Source organism: Gymnodraco acuticeps, unplaced genomic scaffold (assembly GCF_902827175.1).
Source record: "Gymnodraco acuticeps unplaced genomic scaffold, fGymAcu1.1, whole genome shotgun sequence".
Taxonomy (NCBI): Eukaryota; Metazoa; Chordata; class Actinopteri; order Perciformes; family Bathydraconidae; genus Gymnodraco; species Gymnodraco acuticeps.
In genome coordinates this window covers 62,501-78,046 of record NW_022991747.1, presented here as the reverse complement: position 1 = coordinate 78,046, position 15,546 = coordinate 62,501, and the positions used below count along the sequence as shown (strand labels likewise).

Sequence of the window (15,546 nt, the reverse complement as noted above, 5' to 3'; positions counted from 1 at the left end):
GAAACATACTACCAATAGAAATACATTGCTTCTAAAATCTTTCAAGCGTTGTTAGAAAGATCGCTAATGTTCGCTAGTTAATTCACAGTCACGAATCAATTACTTAATGTGAGCCAAGTGCTTTGAAGAGAACACCAACTAGAGACAATATTGATGCCAATATAAATAAATACATACTTAATTAGATAATAAGCATATTGCAATCTTCTTATGGAGCTACTGGAGATATCTGTTAGTGAGGATAAGATCTTATAGTGTCTTTGGAATAGCTGCAGATCTGTACTCTGATTTCCATATTAACCCAGTTAGGAGGGAACATTACATTACATTTAGCTGACACTTTTATCCAAAGAGACTTACAATAAGTACATTCGACCAGGAAGACACAACCTTGAAGAAAACAGAATCATATAAGTACATCAGGTTTCATAGAGCCAAACATTTCAAGTGCTACTCAACTGGCTTTAGATAAGCCAGCCCTTTATTAGTATATAAGTGCTTTGTTAATAGTTCTATCGCTCGAAGTGGAGTCGAAAGAGATGAGTTTTCAGTCTGCGCGGGAAGGTGTGTAAGCTATCTGCTGTCCTGATGTCAATGGGGAGCTCATTCCACCATCCTGGAGCCAGGATAGCAAACCCACGTGTTTCTGCTGATGGGAACTTGGGTCCCCCTCGCAGCGAGGGCGCAGCGAGTTGTTTGGCTGATGCAGAGCGTAGTGCACACGCTGGGGTGTACGGTTTAACCATGTCCTGGATGTAGGAAGGGCCAGATCCATTCGCAGCATGGTAAGCAAGTACCAGTGTCTTGAAGTGGATTCTAGCAGTTACTGGAAGCCAGTGAAGGGAGCGGAGGAGCGGCGTGGTGTGGGAGAATTTAGGAAGGTTGAAGACCAGACGAGCCGCTGCATTCTGGGTGAGCTGCAGAGGTCGGATGGCACATGCAGGTAGACCAGCCAGGAGGGAGTTGCAGTAGTCTAGGCGTGAGATGACGAGAACAGGGGAAAGGAGGCAGTGGAGGAGAGATACATATATAACAACTGACTTTAATTACACTGTTAGCATTGGTTCAGAGTGGAGCTGTGTCTTAGTGAGAAAGTGCTGACACCTCGACAGAAACCCCCGAGGCTCATAGTGTGGGAGTTTTATATTACATTGGAGTAAAATGCAAATTCCATTTTCTCATTGTGTTTTTTATTTACAGGCCAAATGTGAAGCGCGTATATGAACCCTCTCATTCTAAAATATCAAATCAAAGTTTATTTATATAGCTCAATATCACATCAGTGGGTTTTGCAGATTAGCAAATGAAAGACGGTGCTAAAAGATACATTAAAGACAAGATGGAGTGAAATACGGATAAAACGAGATGAAATACAACGAAAAGTCAAGAAAAATACCATAAAATGTAGGATAAACATTGGGTTACCAGCTTTAAATATATGCTTTATTCAAAAAGGAACATCTTCAACACACTCTTAAAGTGTTTGGACACTGTCTGTCTCAGTATTGTAATCACAGTTACTAGGAAACAAATGCAGGAATAATCTCCGTTAAATAAAAATACAAGATAAGTCGGGAAATACAAATAAAATGAGATGAAATACAACAAAAAGGACAATAAAAATACAATAAAATACCATAAAATGTAGGACAAACATTGAGTAATCAGCTTTAGATATAGGCTTTATTAAAAAAAGTAACGTCTTCAACACATTAGACACTGTCGGCCTCCTTAATTCAATTCAATTCAAAACCTTTATTTATCAGGTGAAATCCCATTGAGATCAATGATCTCTTTTTCAAGGGAGACCTGCAGCAGTAGGTTCCACAAGAAGACATCAAAACATAAACAACAGAACAACAAAAGGACATCATTCAGCAAAATGTACAGGGATTACAATTTACATATTTAACCACAAGTACAGGTACCAACAGCATCTGATTGAGTAGCATCCAACCGAGCTTTAAAAACATGTAGTGCTACTAGCTTGGTAATTTTCCATTCTTTTTGCAGACTGTTCCATGTTAGTGGAGCTGCACATCTAAAAGCTTTCTTCCCTAAGACAGTCCTAGCACTTGGCACATTTAATAAAACCACAGCATGCGATCTCAGGCAATTAATAGAAAGTTACAAATATAATTACAGTTACTAGGAAACTTACAGTACAGCTAGATATCACATCAGTACATTTTACAGATTAACAAATGAGAGACTGTGCTAAAAGATAAATTAAAAGACATGATAGAGTATGAAATAAGATGAAATACAACAAAAGGACAATAAAATACCACAAAATGTAGGACAAACATTGGGGAATCAGCTTTAAATATAGGCTTGATTAAAAAAAAAGGAAGGTCTTCAACACACCTAAAATGTTTGGACACTTTCTGCCTCCTTAATAATTAGAGTTACTAGGAAACATATAGCTTTATATCACATCAGTGGGTTTTACAGATGAATGAGAGACAGTGCTAAAAGATCAATTAAAAGACAAGAGAAAAACAAATACAATTAGATAAAATAGACAACAATAATACAATAAAATGTAGGACAAACGTAGAGTAACCAGCTTTATTACATGGCTTAGTTGAATACTCGATTCTGATTGGTCAATTCAGAACACGTGACACGTTGTTAATACCGAACAGACAGACCGCTGTCAAGGACTTATTGACCGTTGTTAAGAACGCTCACATCTTCAGAAAGAAGTCCGGTCGATTTAACTGTATACAGTTGGGACATGAAAAACAGCGCAGAAGTAACGGGCAGGAACCCTCCTTTTTACGCAGCGGTCCAGACATAGACATCAAACGGCGACACATATTCAGTTGCCAGTTCCTTTGGCATTAGGGCAGGGATATCTAGATACTTCCCAAGGTCTGACATAATGAAGTGTGCTACTTTTAAAGCAAGCAGCGATGTTTTCAAATCTGTAATCAAAAAGCTCCTCAAAAACGCTATCGAAGCAGTTCCTGCCGTTGCTACGTTAGTTCAAACGGTAACAACGGACTATTTTTCTTAGCGGATGCATGTCAATTTAAATCAATACAACTATTTTTTAAATCAATAAAATAATTTTCTAAATCCATAAAAGCATTTCAATTCATATTGGGATTCATAATGTTACTTTGTTGAGAATGTGGCCATGCGGGATAATGTGCAGCGACTTGGTCATTATGGGGAAAAGAACACCTTCATGCCGATCTAGATCCCTCCGCTTCGCATCGGGCTCCTGATCAGCCTGTCGGTGTTCTTTTCCCCATAATGACCGCGTTGCTGCACATTATCCCTTACTTAACGATAGGCATTATGAAAAAGGACACCGTCTGCCATAATTACAGTTACTAGGAAACAAAGCATGAATAATGCCTGATGATGACGAGCAGCAGACAGAGGACGAGTGGGAGTAACTGGGTCAATTCAATATTTAATAATCCATTCCTTGCACAATGAATGTATAATATCCTGCTTTATATTGTCAGAAGCATTCGTAGTGTTGTTATCCACGTTAACCACATTGTTTTTATATATGTGAACCTGGTGGTTAGTTGTAGTCGTCAGACACCTCGGCACACAATCTACACAAAGAGGAAGAGTGGGTAACTGGGTCTGACACTTCGTCCCTGAAGGAGTAACCTGGGTTATTCTGGGATGGAAAAAACAACCGTGCTCTTCTTCCTGTTGCCATGGAGATCAGCTGAGGAGGAGGGAAGGGAAGAAGCTGCTCAATCAGAAACCATTTCATACATGGAGGTCTAATGATGATAATCTGTATTTGTATAGCACCGCCTCCTTTCATACGATAAGCAGTTCAAAGTGTTTCACATTGATATCACACAGAATACAGTTACCAGTAAAAGACATAAAAACAAACAAAAAATAGCATAGAATAGACATATATTTAGAGTAAAGTTACAACGATGAAATTGTGCATTAAAAGGAGGATAGTGCAAATTCAACAAACAATCAAATGTGTAGAAATGTGCAAAAATATATCCTACACAGCCATCTAAAGTTAAAACACACATACATTACATATTTAATACTAATTGCATAAGTATTAATCACCTTAATTACACCAGATATACCAACAAACTACAGTATGATGTGACACAATGCTCCTAAACATAACATAGAATAAGATCAAATATGTGCAGTATTGGTATGAAAAGTGGAAAGCTGTGCAGATATACAAGAGGTAGCTTTGTGTACATAATAAGCATACTGCAATCTGCATGATGCAAAATATATCCTACACAGCTATCTACAATTAAAACACACATACATAACATTAAACACTAATTATACAAGTATTAATCACCTTTAATATGAGTTAGAGGTGATTGTAAACAAGACTCGGAGCACATGTGGGCAATAGCAACATGCTAATCATGCTAATTACAGGGCTAACAAAGCGATGTACAGACATGAGGTTATAATGCACTACAGATGGATACAAAGTCGGGTAGAGGCCTGTAAAAACTGCCTTCAAAATAAAAGCGTTTACTCGGTCAATAACACATATACCTAAAAAACACACCACACATATTCATATATACTGGAGCTTAAATTAAGAAATATGTACTATATAATGTGATCAATAATAATTTAAAACAAACTACGTATAACCACCACATTATAACTGAGTGAATGTAAAATGTAAGGATACAGTTGTGAAGACATCTGACATTTCCACTGGGTGACTAATTTCAATTGATGTTGACACCATCTCACAACACTCCTAAAATAACATTACTTTCTGAAGCACAATTTAAAATGTATGCTGTTTAAAATCTCAAATGAGATCTATTGTCCATCTATATTTTGATTATTATTTAATGGAAACCGTCCATAATCAAAGAGTCACTCGAATTCAATCAAATACTTATTTCACTCCAGGGTGATAGCAGGAGACCCCATCTAGTCACTCAGAGAGAATCAGGACCATCTGATGTAGAGTTTCAAAATAAAAGACCTTTGAAGTCTCATATATGAGCTACCGTCCTTCTGTTTGAATCCAACAGTTCAAATGTTCGAATTACATTGAACCAGAATTGTCCCCCTTTTTTCTTTAACAGTGAAGAAAATTGGATGTTAATGAGACATTGACCGCAAAACTCAAAATGTCCCCGGTTTTCATTTTGAAAATCTGATCACCTTATAAAAAGATAACTAATCAACTAAAAAGAAGGTAAACACACCTAAGGAAGGTTTGTCCATGGGTTTTACTTTAGTTAAATGTGGTTAGAGCAAGCCATAATGTACAGTATGTACAAATTGAAGCTAAAGCTACGCTAGCTAGCGCTTGAGCTAACATAGAAGGCATTGCTTATATTTTGCAGCGTGTGAGTTGTGCGAATTGAATATATCTTGGTTCATTCCTGTAATGAATTAAGCTCTACTTTCCACATGATATCCTCTTTAAAGAAGTCTATTTGAAGTCCTATTAGGTTCTTCTACAGTAGTAGTTAGCGTGATTGATGGTTTAGCTCAATTACCATCCTCCGTATATCATTAGCTCTTCTGCTGCTTCTGTCGTGTCTAATTTAGGATCCAGCCTTTTCAAATGTTTATTTCAATCTGCAGGGGAAGTACTCTCAGAGGTTCCTCTAAAAGCAAACACCAAGCGATTACCCTGAGACAGGAAATGCATTTTAATTTGATGCAACTCTCCAGAGTCTTTTACTGGTTTGATAATCTGAGTTAAAGTACAGAGGATAAGTGCTGCCAGAGTCCTCGAGGGCACCAGTTGTCTCGTATTTAACACTTAATCAACAGTGTGTTGTCGACTGGTGGGTATTCTGTTGTCTGCAGAGTATTTTAGATTTAAACTATTAAGGTGATGCTATTGTTCAATGTCTGTTAGAGCGCTAACACAGTAGGTGCAAATCCAAGAGGAAATACAATTATTAGACTGTACAAAAAGGTTCTTTGGTGGCAAGTATAATGGGATTTTAAAGATGAAAACAAGGTGTATTAATGCAGATAATTCAAATATCTGCAGTGTGTTTGAGTTGTAAATCATTAAGGTGATGCTTCTATTGCTTAATGCCTGCAACAATCTGCAAAAATGTCAACACAGTAGGTGCAAATCTAAGAATTACAACAAGTAAGTAAGCATTACAATTATTAGACTGCACAAAAAGGCAATATGATGGGATATAATGGGGTTTCTAAGATAAAAACAAGGTGTATTAATAGAGATAATTCATATTCCACAGCCACATTGAACAGGGAGTGTGTTCATGTTTATTTCTCTCTGTATTTACATGCATTAGTGATTATCACTTCAAAGCCACAGGGTTCAGACGCTGCTGAATAATCTGTTCTTTAAGCTTGTTCTTTTATTTATTAGCACACTAGATTTGGCCGGTCTTTGTGCATTGATTTTTCGGCAGATACACCTGTCTCGATACGTCTTCATTTGTGTCCTCCTGACACAGCCTTTGAGCCAAGCTTTGCTGACTGGCAGCTGCAGTGTTTGCTCCTCTTACCCCTCAGTGTTAGCCTTCACAGTGGAAACAGCTTTAGCAGCAGCAGGATGTCGCGTTATCTGTCAGAGCAGAGTCTGGATTTACAGCGATTTAACTTCTTTTGGGGTGAAATCGTCCTGTCAACGTGGCATTTATCCAGACGTGGCTTCCCTTAAGTGACACTGAGTTGTTGAGTGATTGATTCTTTGGCCCTGTTTCATGCATTATTGATTAAGGTTCATTTGCATTGCAGTTGTCCGTCACAAATTGATGCATTGTCAGCTTAACATCTCCCTAAAGCTGACAGAAGATCGATAGCAAGCGTCTCTGTTCTGATCTGTTGATGCATTCCCCTTCAGAATGATCGAACGCACGACGACTGTCTCACATATTTAAGAAAGTATTATCTTATATTTAATCGCTGTACATTTTTGTTCTTGATTTGAACAAGCCTTAGCCTTTTGTCCGTCACAAATTGATGCATTTATCAGTTTAATATTTCCATGAGCTTGACAGAAAATCATTCAAAACGACCGGTTCTGATCTGCTTTGATAGAGATTATGTGCACCATGCATTATGTGCACCATGCATTATGTGCACCATGCATTATGTGCACCATGCATTATGTGCATTGAGTAATTGTGTGCCATATAAGGATTTCCTGGTAGTAAAACACCTCATTTCTATTTTTAACCTGTTTGCATGACTGTCTGGTTGCACACCGGAGAAGGAAGTGTTCAATGATACCGATTGCCATGGAAACCAATTAGGGATTCAGTGCAGAGCGTGAAGCAGTCACCAGTTTCCTGTCACCATCCCCCGCTTGTTTCTTACATAATACGTGTTTTATTAGCACAAATAAATCATACCGGAAGTCAGTGAAGAGAGGGGTTGGATTGTTGCTTTTCAGACGTCTGTGACGCATGTGTGGGTGGAAGTTTCTCCTCTACTCTGGTAAATATCCCCAAATATCTCCTGTGCTAATTCACCTCCTCCCACGGGCGACTTCCTGCACAGAGCTGTCATTAAACGGGTCGCAGACGAAGGGGGGGAATCAGGGAAAAGACCCGCTTCTCGTTTAAAATTAGAGTTCAAATTAGTACCTGACATCAAGCTATAATCATCATTCAAATCTAAAGTAATCTATAATTATCTCTGTGTGAGAAAAATGTAATCTATTAGCAGCTGCAAGTGTTAGCTTAGATGCTAGGCTAGCGGCACTTCATTAGCTACTACATGTTTGGGGTTTGCAAAGCGTTGATCGTAACTAGAAAAGTGATCTTGCTTGATTTAAAAAAAAAAAAGAGGAATGTTGTTCTTCTTGATAAGATAAGATAAGAAGTTCTTTATTGATCCCAATTTGGGAAATGTTTGTGTTGCAGCAGCTTAAAAGACATGGCATGAATAATACACATTTAAAAGACTAGAAATAAACAAGAAAGTAGAATTTCTTTTGATGCAATGGTTGTCCCTCTCTTCATGTCAACATGTCAAATCCCACAGATGATTAAGAGATATTATGGAGGAGGAGACAGGAAATCAGTGTTTTTGTTTGTGTTTACTTTACGCTGAACGACCACACAGTCCCCGACGTGTCAACGAACATCAATCCAAGCACTGATGTTTGCTGCCATTGTCCGACATCTTGGGCCTAATTAACGGGACGCTGTGGTGCTTGACAGAGTGTTGATTCACATCATGACATCCCATCTGATCACACGAGGTAGTATGCATGATGACACACACACACACACACACACACACACACACACACACACACACACACACACACACACACACACACACACACACACACACACACACACACACGTATACATCACTTCAGGGGACATTACATTTCCTGGAGACTTATCCTAACCTTAACCATAACCAACACATGCCTAACCCTTACCCTTAACCTTACCCTTACCTTTACCCTAATCCTAAACCTAACCAAGTGTTCACCCTAAAATTAATGATTCCCCTTATGGGGACCTCCTATTTGTCCCCATAAGGGAGACGAGTCCCCACACGTGACTGTGTAAACAGATTTAGGTCCCCACAAGTATAGTAATGCTAGACCACACACACACACACACACACACACACACACACACACACACACACACACACACAGATTGACTCTGCAGGATTCATAAGATAATAGATAAGAAAATAATTACTTTATTGATCCAAATTTGGGAAATGTTTGCGTTGCAGCAGCATTAGAAGACAAGGCATTGTACATAAGGGAAATTAGAGAGTATAAATAATTGCATACATATTTTTATATATATTTGTTTTTGTATTCTGGATTGTGGGAAACGGTATTTCGATCTCTGTCTTACACACAAACTGAAAGATTGACAATAAAGTGGACTTTGACTTGATAAACAATCCAAAATGTAAACATCTCAAATGGCATTAAAAAATATACATGTGGAAATACAAATGTACAGTAACAAAGTATATCTGACAGGAGTGACTTGAGCCAAAAGAGATGTCTCTCTCTCCACACTGCTTTCGGAGGTTTGACCAGCCTTTGTGATGTGGAGCTGATAGAGATGACCGTAAGTCGCCTAGCAACCCGTATTGATTGATAGGGAGATTAACGGGGTCTCTGATAAAAGTCCTTCCTGACACCAACGCTGCTTATCGTTGGGCTTTTGGAGGAAGAAATGTCAGAAAGTATCCGTCTCAAAACAGGAAGTTAGATAGTTTTGCTTTTGCTAAGAATGATTTTTTCCGTTTCTCTGCAACAGCAACGTCACTGATCAAAGTTTTCTGTAACTGTCCAAGTCTTTAAACACTTCCAAAGTCTTCTTCTGCTGATTTCTCTGACAAACGGTCTGTTAGCGAAGAATAACAGACTGCAGAATGTTCAAAGTTGACCAATCGGCATAGAGTATACAGCTACACTGTGTAAAAAAACACCATTAGAGCATTTCAACTGGGTCAACACGTCTCCACAGTCTCCTTCTGCTGATTTCTCTGACGTCAGCAGTGCAGCAATCTGCTTTCCTTAGCAAATGGTCTGTTAGCGGAAAATAACAGACTGCAGAATGTTCAAAGTTGACCAATCAGCATTGAGTATTCAGCTAAACTGTCTAATAAACACCATTAGAGCATTTCAACTGGGTCAACACGTCTAATTTTATTAAAACAAACCTGTCATAAACCCATTTTCTTCTTCTCTTCTTCCAGATGAAGTGTTTGGACGCTGTCAGGAGTTGGCGGCTGCAGATTTGTACACATACGATATTTCTTCTTCTGCTCTGCAACGCCTCAGGATCCTGCTTCAGAAACTGGCTCACAGAGGTAAATACTGCTGTAGAAGTAATCAGATTACTGTGGAGTACAAATACTTCGTTACTGATGACTTTTTACTTTGACTTCTCACATGTTGAACACAAATACCTGTACTTTCTACTTCTCACATGTTGAACTCAAATACCTGTACTTTCTACTTCTACATGTTGAACTCAAATACCTGTACTTTCTACTTCTTACATGTTGAACTCAAATACCTGTACTTTCTACTTCTTACATGTTGAACTCAAATACCTGTACTTTCTACTTCTTACATGTTGAACCCAAATACCTGTACTTTCTACTTCTTACATGTTGAACCCAAATACCTGTACTTTCTACTTCTACATGTTGAACTCAAATACCTGTACTTTCTACTTCTTACATGTTGAACCCAAATACCTGTACTTTCTACTTCACATGTTGAACTCAAATACCTTACTTTCTACTTCTTACATGTGAACTCAAATACCTGTACTTTCTACTTCTTACATGTTGAACTCAAATACCTGTACTTTCTACTTCTTACATGTTGAACTCAAATACCTTTACTTTCTACTTCTTACATGTGAACTCAAATACCTGTACTTTCTACTTCTTACATGTTGAACTCACAATACCTGTACTTTCTACTTCTTACTGTTGAACTCAAATACCTGTACTTTCTACTTCTTACATGTTGAACTCAAATACCTGTACTTTCTACTTCTTACATGTTGAACTCAAATACTGTACTTTCTACTTCTTACATGTTGAACACAAATACCTGTACTTTCTACTTCTCTCATGTGAACTCAAATACCTGTACTTTCTACTTCTTACACTGTTGAACTCAAATACCTGTTACTTTTCCTACTTCTTACATGTTGAACTCAAATACCTGTACTTTTCTACTTCTTACATGTTGAACTCAAATACCTGTACTTTCTACTTCTTACATGTTGAACTCAAATACCTGTACTTTCTACTTCTTACATGTTTGAACTCAATACCTGTACTTTCTACTTCTTACATGTAGAACTCAAATACCTGTACTTTCTACTTCTCACATTGTTGAACACAAATACCTGTACTTTCTACTCTTACATGTCGAACTCAAATACCTTTACTTTCTACTTCTTACATGTTAACTCAAACCTTACTTTCTACTTCTACATGTTGAACTCAAATACCTGTACTTTCTACTTTCACATGTTGAACTCAAATACCTGTACTTTCTACTTCTTACATGTTGAACTCAAATACCTGTACTTTCTACTTCTTACTGTGAACTCAAATACCTGTACTTTCTACTTCTTACATGTTGAACTCAAATACCTGTACTTTCTACTTCTTACATGTTGAACTCAAATACCTGTACTTTCTACTTCTTACATGTTGAACTCAAATACCTGTACTTTCTACTTCTTACATGTTGAACTCAAATACCTGTACTTTCTACTTCTTACATGTTGAACTCAAATACCTGTACTTTCTACTTCTTACATGTTGAACACAAATACCTGTACTTTCTACTTTACATGTTGAACTCAAATACCTGTACTTTCTACTTCTTACATGTTGAACTCAAATACCTGTACTTTCTACTTCTTACATGTTGAACTCAAATACCTGTACTTCTACTTCTCACATGTTGAAACTCAAATACCTGTACTTTCTACTTCTCACATGTTGAACTCAAATACCTGTACTTTCTACTTCTTACATGTTGAACTCAAATACCTGAACTTTCTACTTCTTACATGTAGAACTCAAATACCTGTACTTTCTACTTCTTACATGTTGAACTCAAATACCTGTACTTTCTACTTCTTACATGTAGAACTCAAATACCTGTACTTTCTACTTCTTACATGTTGAACTCAAATACCTGTACTTTCTACTTCTTACATGTTGAACTCAAATACCTGTACTTTCTACTTCTTACATGTTGAACACAAATACCTGTACTTTCTACTTCTTACATGTTGAACACAAATACCTGTACTTTCTACTTCTTACATGTTGAACCCAAATACCTGTACTTTCTACTTCTTACATGTTGAACACAAATACCTGTACTTTCTACTTCTCACATGTTGAACTCAAATACCTTTACTTTCTACTTCTTACATGTTGAACTCAAATACCTGTACTTTCTACTTCTTACATGTTGAACTCAAATACCTGTACTTTCTACTTCTTACATGTTGAACTCAAATACCTGTACTTTCTACTTCTTACATGTTGAACTCAAATACCTGTACTTTCTACTTCTCACATGTTGAACACAAATACCTGTACTTTCTACTTCTCACATGTTGAACTCAAATACCTGTACTTTCTACTTCTTACATGTTGAACTCAAATACCTGTACTTTCTACTTCTTACATGTTGAACTCAAATACCTGTACTTTCTACTTCTTACATGTTGAACACAAATACCTGTACTTTCTACCTCTTACATGTTGAACTCAAATACCTGTACTTTCTACTTCTTACATGTTGAACTCAAATACCTGTACTTTCTACTTCTTACATGTTGAACTCAAATACCTGTACTTTCTACTTCTCACATGTTGAACTCAAATACCTGTACTTTCTACTTCTTACATGTTGAACACAAATACCTGAACTTTCTACTTCTCACATGTTGAACTCAAATACCTGTACTTTCTACTTCTTACATGTTGAACTCAAATACCTGTACTTTCTACTTCTTACATGTTGAACTCAAATACTTGTACTTTCTACTTCTCTCATTTTCCAAACAGCTGGTTCCTTTAGTCTGAATGTGTGTTTGATGCGTGATCATTATTCTTTAGAGTCATTGCGTGCCTATTGATTTGAACACGATCCGTGTATCCATCATTTCCTGGTCTTCTCTAAAGAAGAGGGACCAATGGAAACGTTGTCATGTTGCCGTTGTTCAGCATGGAAACATTCATTAGCTAACAATGACATTATTGTTCTATTAATATAAAGGGAGGTCAGGTACTCTTTAAAACAGCTGCTAGTTATGGGTACTTTTTACTGAAGTACACTTCAAAGCCTCTTTACTTTGACTTGAGTAAAGAAGTTTAGTCAGTACTTCTACTTTCACCAGAGTATTTTTAAACACGAGTATCTGTACTTCTACTTGAGTAAAGGATGTGTGTACTTCTGCCATCTCTGGATTACTGTCACATATAGAAGAGACAATAGAGATTACTAGCAGGATTACAGAAACCCTGCCTGTCAGCTGCCATCGTTTGACGCCAAATACCCCACTCGAAACCATAGAGCAAGAACAGGTCATGTGACTCATTTCGGGTCATTGATTTGTCACTAACATTATTGCCTAACCAGTCCAGTTGGCTTGTTTGCTGGTGGGACATTTAGACCTATGAGTAAGAGTGCGGTGTGCAAAGTAATCACATTAGAAAGTCTCCGGTACTCAATCAATAACATGTTACATCTTCAGGGCATTTTCAATAAGACGCCTTCATAACAGGAGAGACTTTAGAGCTCATTTGAGGAAATTAAGGGTTAGTTTCTCGGATTTAGTTCGGTCACGTTGATATGGCTGATTTAAAATTCATGTCTTGTACTGTCTGATGGTTTTTGGAGTGTGGGAAACAGAAACGACTGAAGCCTCCAGACAGTCTGCTAGTATAGATCCATTGCTGTAAATGCAAAACAAATCTGCATGGTTAGTGTCTTACATACACTTGGAAAGGTGTTTTCTGCCCATAAAATGCCTCAAAAAGTGATTTATGTTGGAATAAAAGACCCAAACGGTGACTTAGCGTCTTAATATGTTGATCTTTACAGATTTTCCAAGATAGAAATACGTTATTTGATAGTAAGTGTATGTTAAGTAATGCAAAAACAGTGCTTTTAAATGAACAGTCTCACTCCCTTGTCTCAGGAATTTAAAAATAAAGCATTTGCAGGAAATTACAGACCAGAAATATTATAAAATGGAGCTTCTGTGCATTTTCTCTGCAGGTGTAAGTGCAGTAATGAGCCACCAGGGGGCAGTATACTCCTTTAACATGGAGCGTGACCACTAACATGAAATGTCCAAATATAATTGGCTTTGCAGGCCACTCTGAAGCTTAATATCTTTTAACAGGCGTGAACCGCTGTTGAAAATCATTAAGCAGTCAGCCAGAGGAAATCAGAAAAAAAAGAGGGAGCAGCGATGAATATTAAGCAAGGCGAGACCACACATTTATTCTAATTACTGCTCAGAAAGAAACAAATGGGAGTGAAAGGAGAGGATAAGAAGAGAGGTGGTGTGGCATTTTTTAATGCTTTTCATCGAGAGAGTCTGACCTTGTGTTTGCAGACATTACATCATCGCTTTGAATCATTTCCACCCTTTTCTGTCTTGCATTATCTCCGCATGAGTCCACAATGCACTGGTTATTCTTATATTGAAGTGTCATCTTTGAGACGCCATTGTACTGTAAGTTAAATTGAAGAAGGAGGGGACGTCAATGAAATCGATTTACAACCCTCTTTATCTTCCATCAGGTAGAAACCTCGCTGCAGAATGTCATTGAGATCAATAGGAATTGACCCTTGAACAAAAGGGTTGTCTGCCTGCGTCCCCCATCGGCAGATCTCGATGTTTGCTATTACATTTTCACCACAAAACCTTCTGAATGCAACGCCCCTGTCATCCCACTGCAAATTACTTTTATATTACACAGCACCTTAGTATTCAAGGCGTGAAACCACAGCCAGACTGCTGCTGTCATAACGCTGCGGAGTCAAAACGGCAGACTGGAATAGAGAGAAACACACATGAGGTAGTAACTGTAGTGTATTCATTTTAATGTGCTATATATTTATATATATATATATATATATTTAGCATTTAATCTGCCAAACACTGCCCCTAAACACCACATATCTAATAGTCTAGCAACCGTATTTCCCCACATTTGAAGTAAGAATGATAATCTGTAGGTATCTTAGTGACAAAAATATAGAAATAAACTACATTTTGTATTAATATGCTCTATCAAATGTGAGTTTAACACAGACTTTCTATCTTACAGTAGAAACCTAGCGTTAGCATTATTTACAACGTCTACGATAATAAGAAGTTATAACTGTAAGAAAAATGTACATGCTCTATTATTATTCTTTGTAAAGCTTAGCACTAACCTACTAGCTAACAACCTACAGGAAAAACCTAGCATTAGCATTTCACAACGGAAAGGGCCACTTTATTAGCTACTACCACATTTTGGGGTTTTGCAAGTATACGTTAGCTAAATGCTAAAGCCTACAATAATCTGTAGTTATCTCTGTGGGAAAAGTGCACAAAGCAGAGCCATCAGGGCCCTCTAGGCCCTCTCGGAGGGCCTAAGATATTCTACAAAATAATATATTTTTAGTTATATTATTATTTTTCATTAGTTTTACCAAAATAACTTGATTTAATTGTATTTAAAATAACATTTCCAAAGAAATAAATCCTTTGAATCTGCCTATTCAGTTTCTGTTGGAATGTGAAGGGTTAAATCAGGGGTGGGGAACCTCCGGCCTCCGGGCCGGATATGGCCCGCGAGACAATTTGGTACGGCCCTCGAGGTAATTTATAAACACACGCAAAAATAAAAAAAATTAAGAAATCTAGACCGCAAAAAAATTAAACAAGCGAGTGCCTGTTTTTCCTGGCCAAGGTCAGGGTCCTTGAACACAACACGAGCCTAACGTGTCATCACGTGGTATATGTCTCGTCTGACAGGGGAGCACTTCAGAAATTGCAGAACCCATAAGGAGCC

At 37.6% G+C, this 15,546-nt stretch overlaps 1 protein-coding gene across 1 annotated transcript in view; it reads left to right on the top strand.

Annotated features, from left to right (window-relative positions):
• Positions 1–15,546, top strand: part of LOC117534924 (receptor-type tyrosine-protein phosphatase N2-like) — a gene marked incomplete at its 3' end in the record, with an annotated part of 93,144 nt that overhangs the window by 22,018 nt on the left and 55,580 nt on the right. The window contains exon 3 of the mRNA XM_034199197.1: positions 9,679–9,792. Coding sequence (XP_034055088.1) covers positions 9,679–9,792 — 114 coding nt within the window. The remainder of the gene's footprint in view (positions 1–9,678; positions 9,793–15,546) is intronic.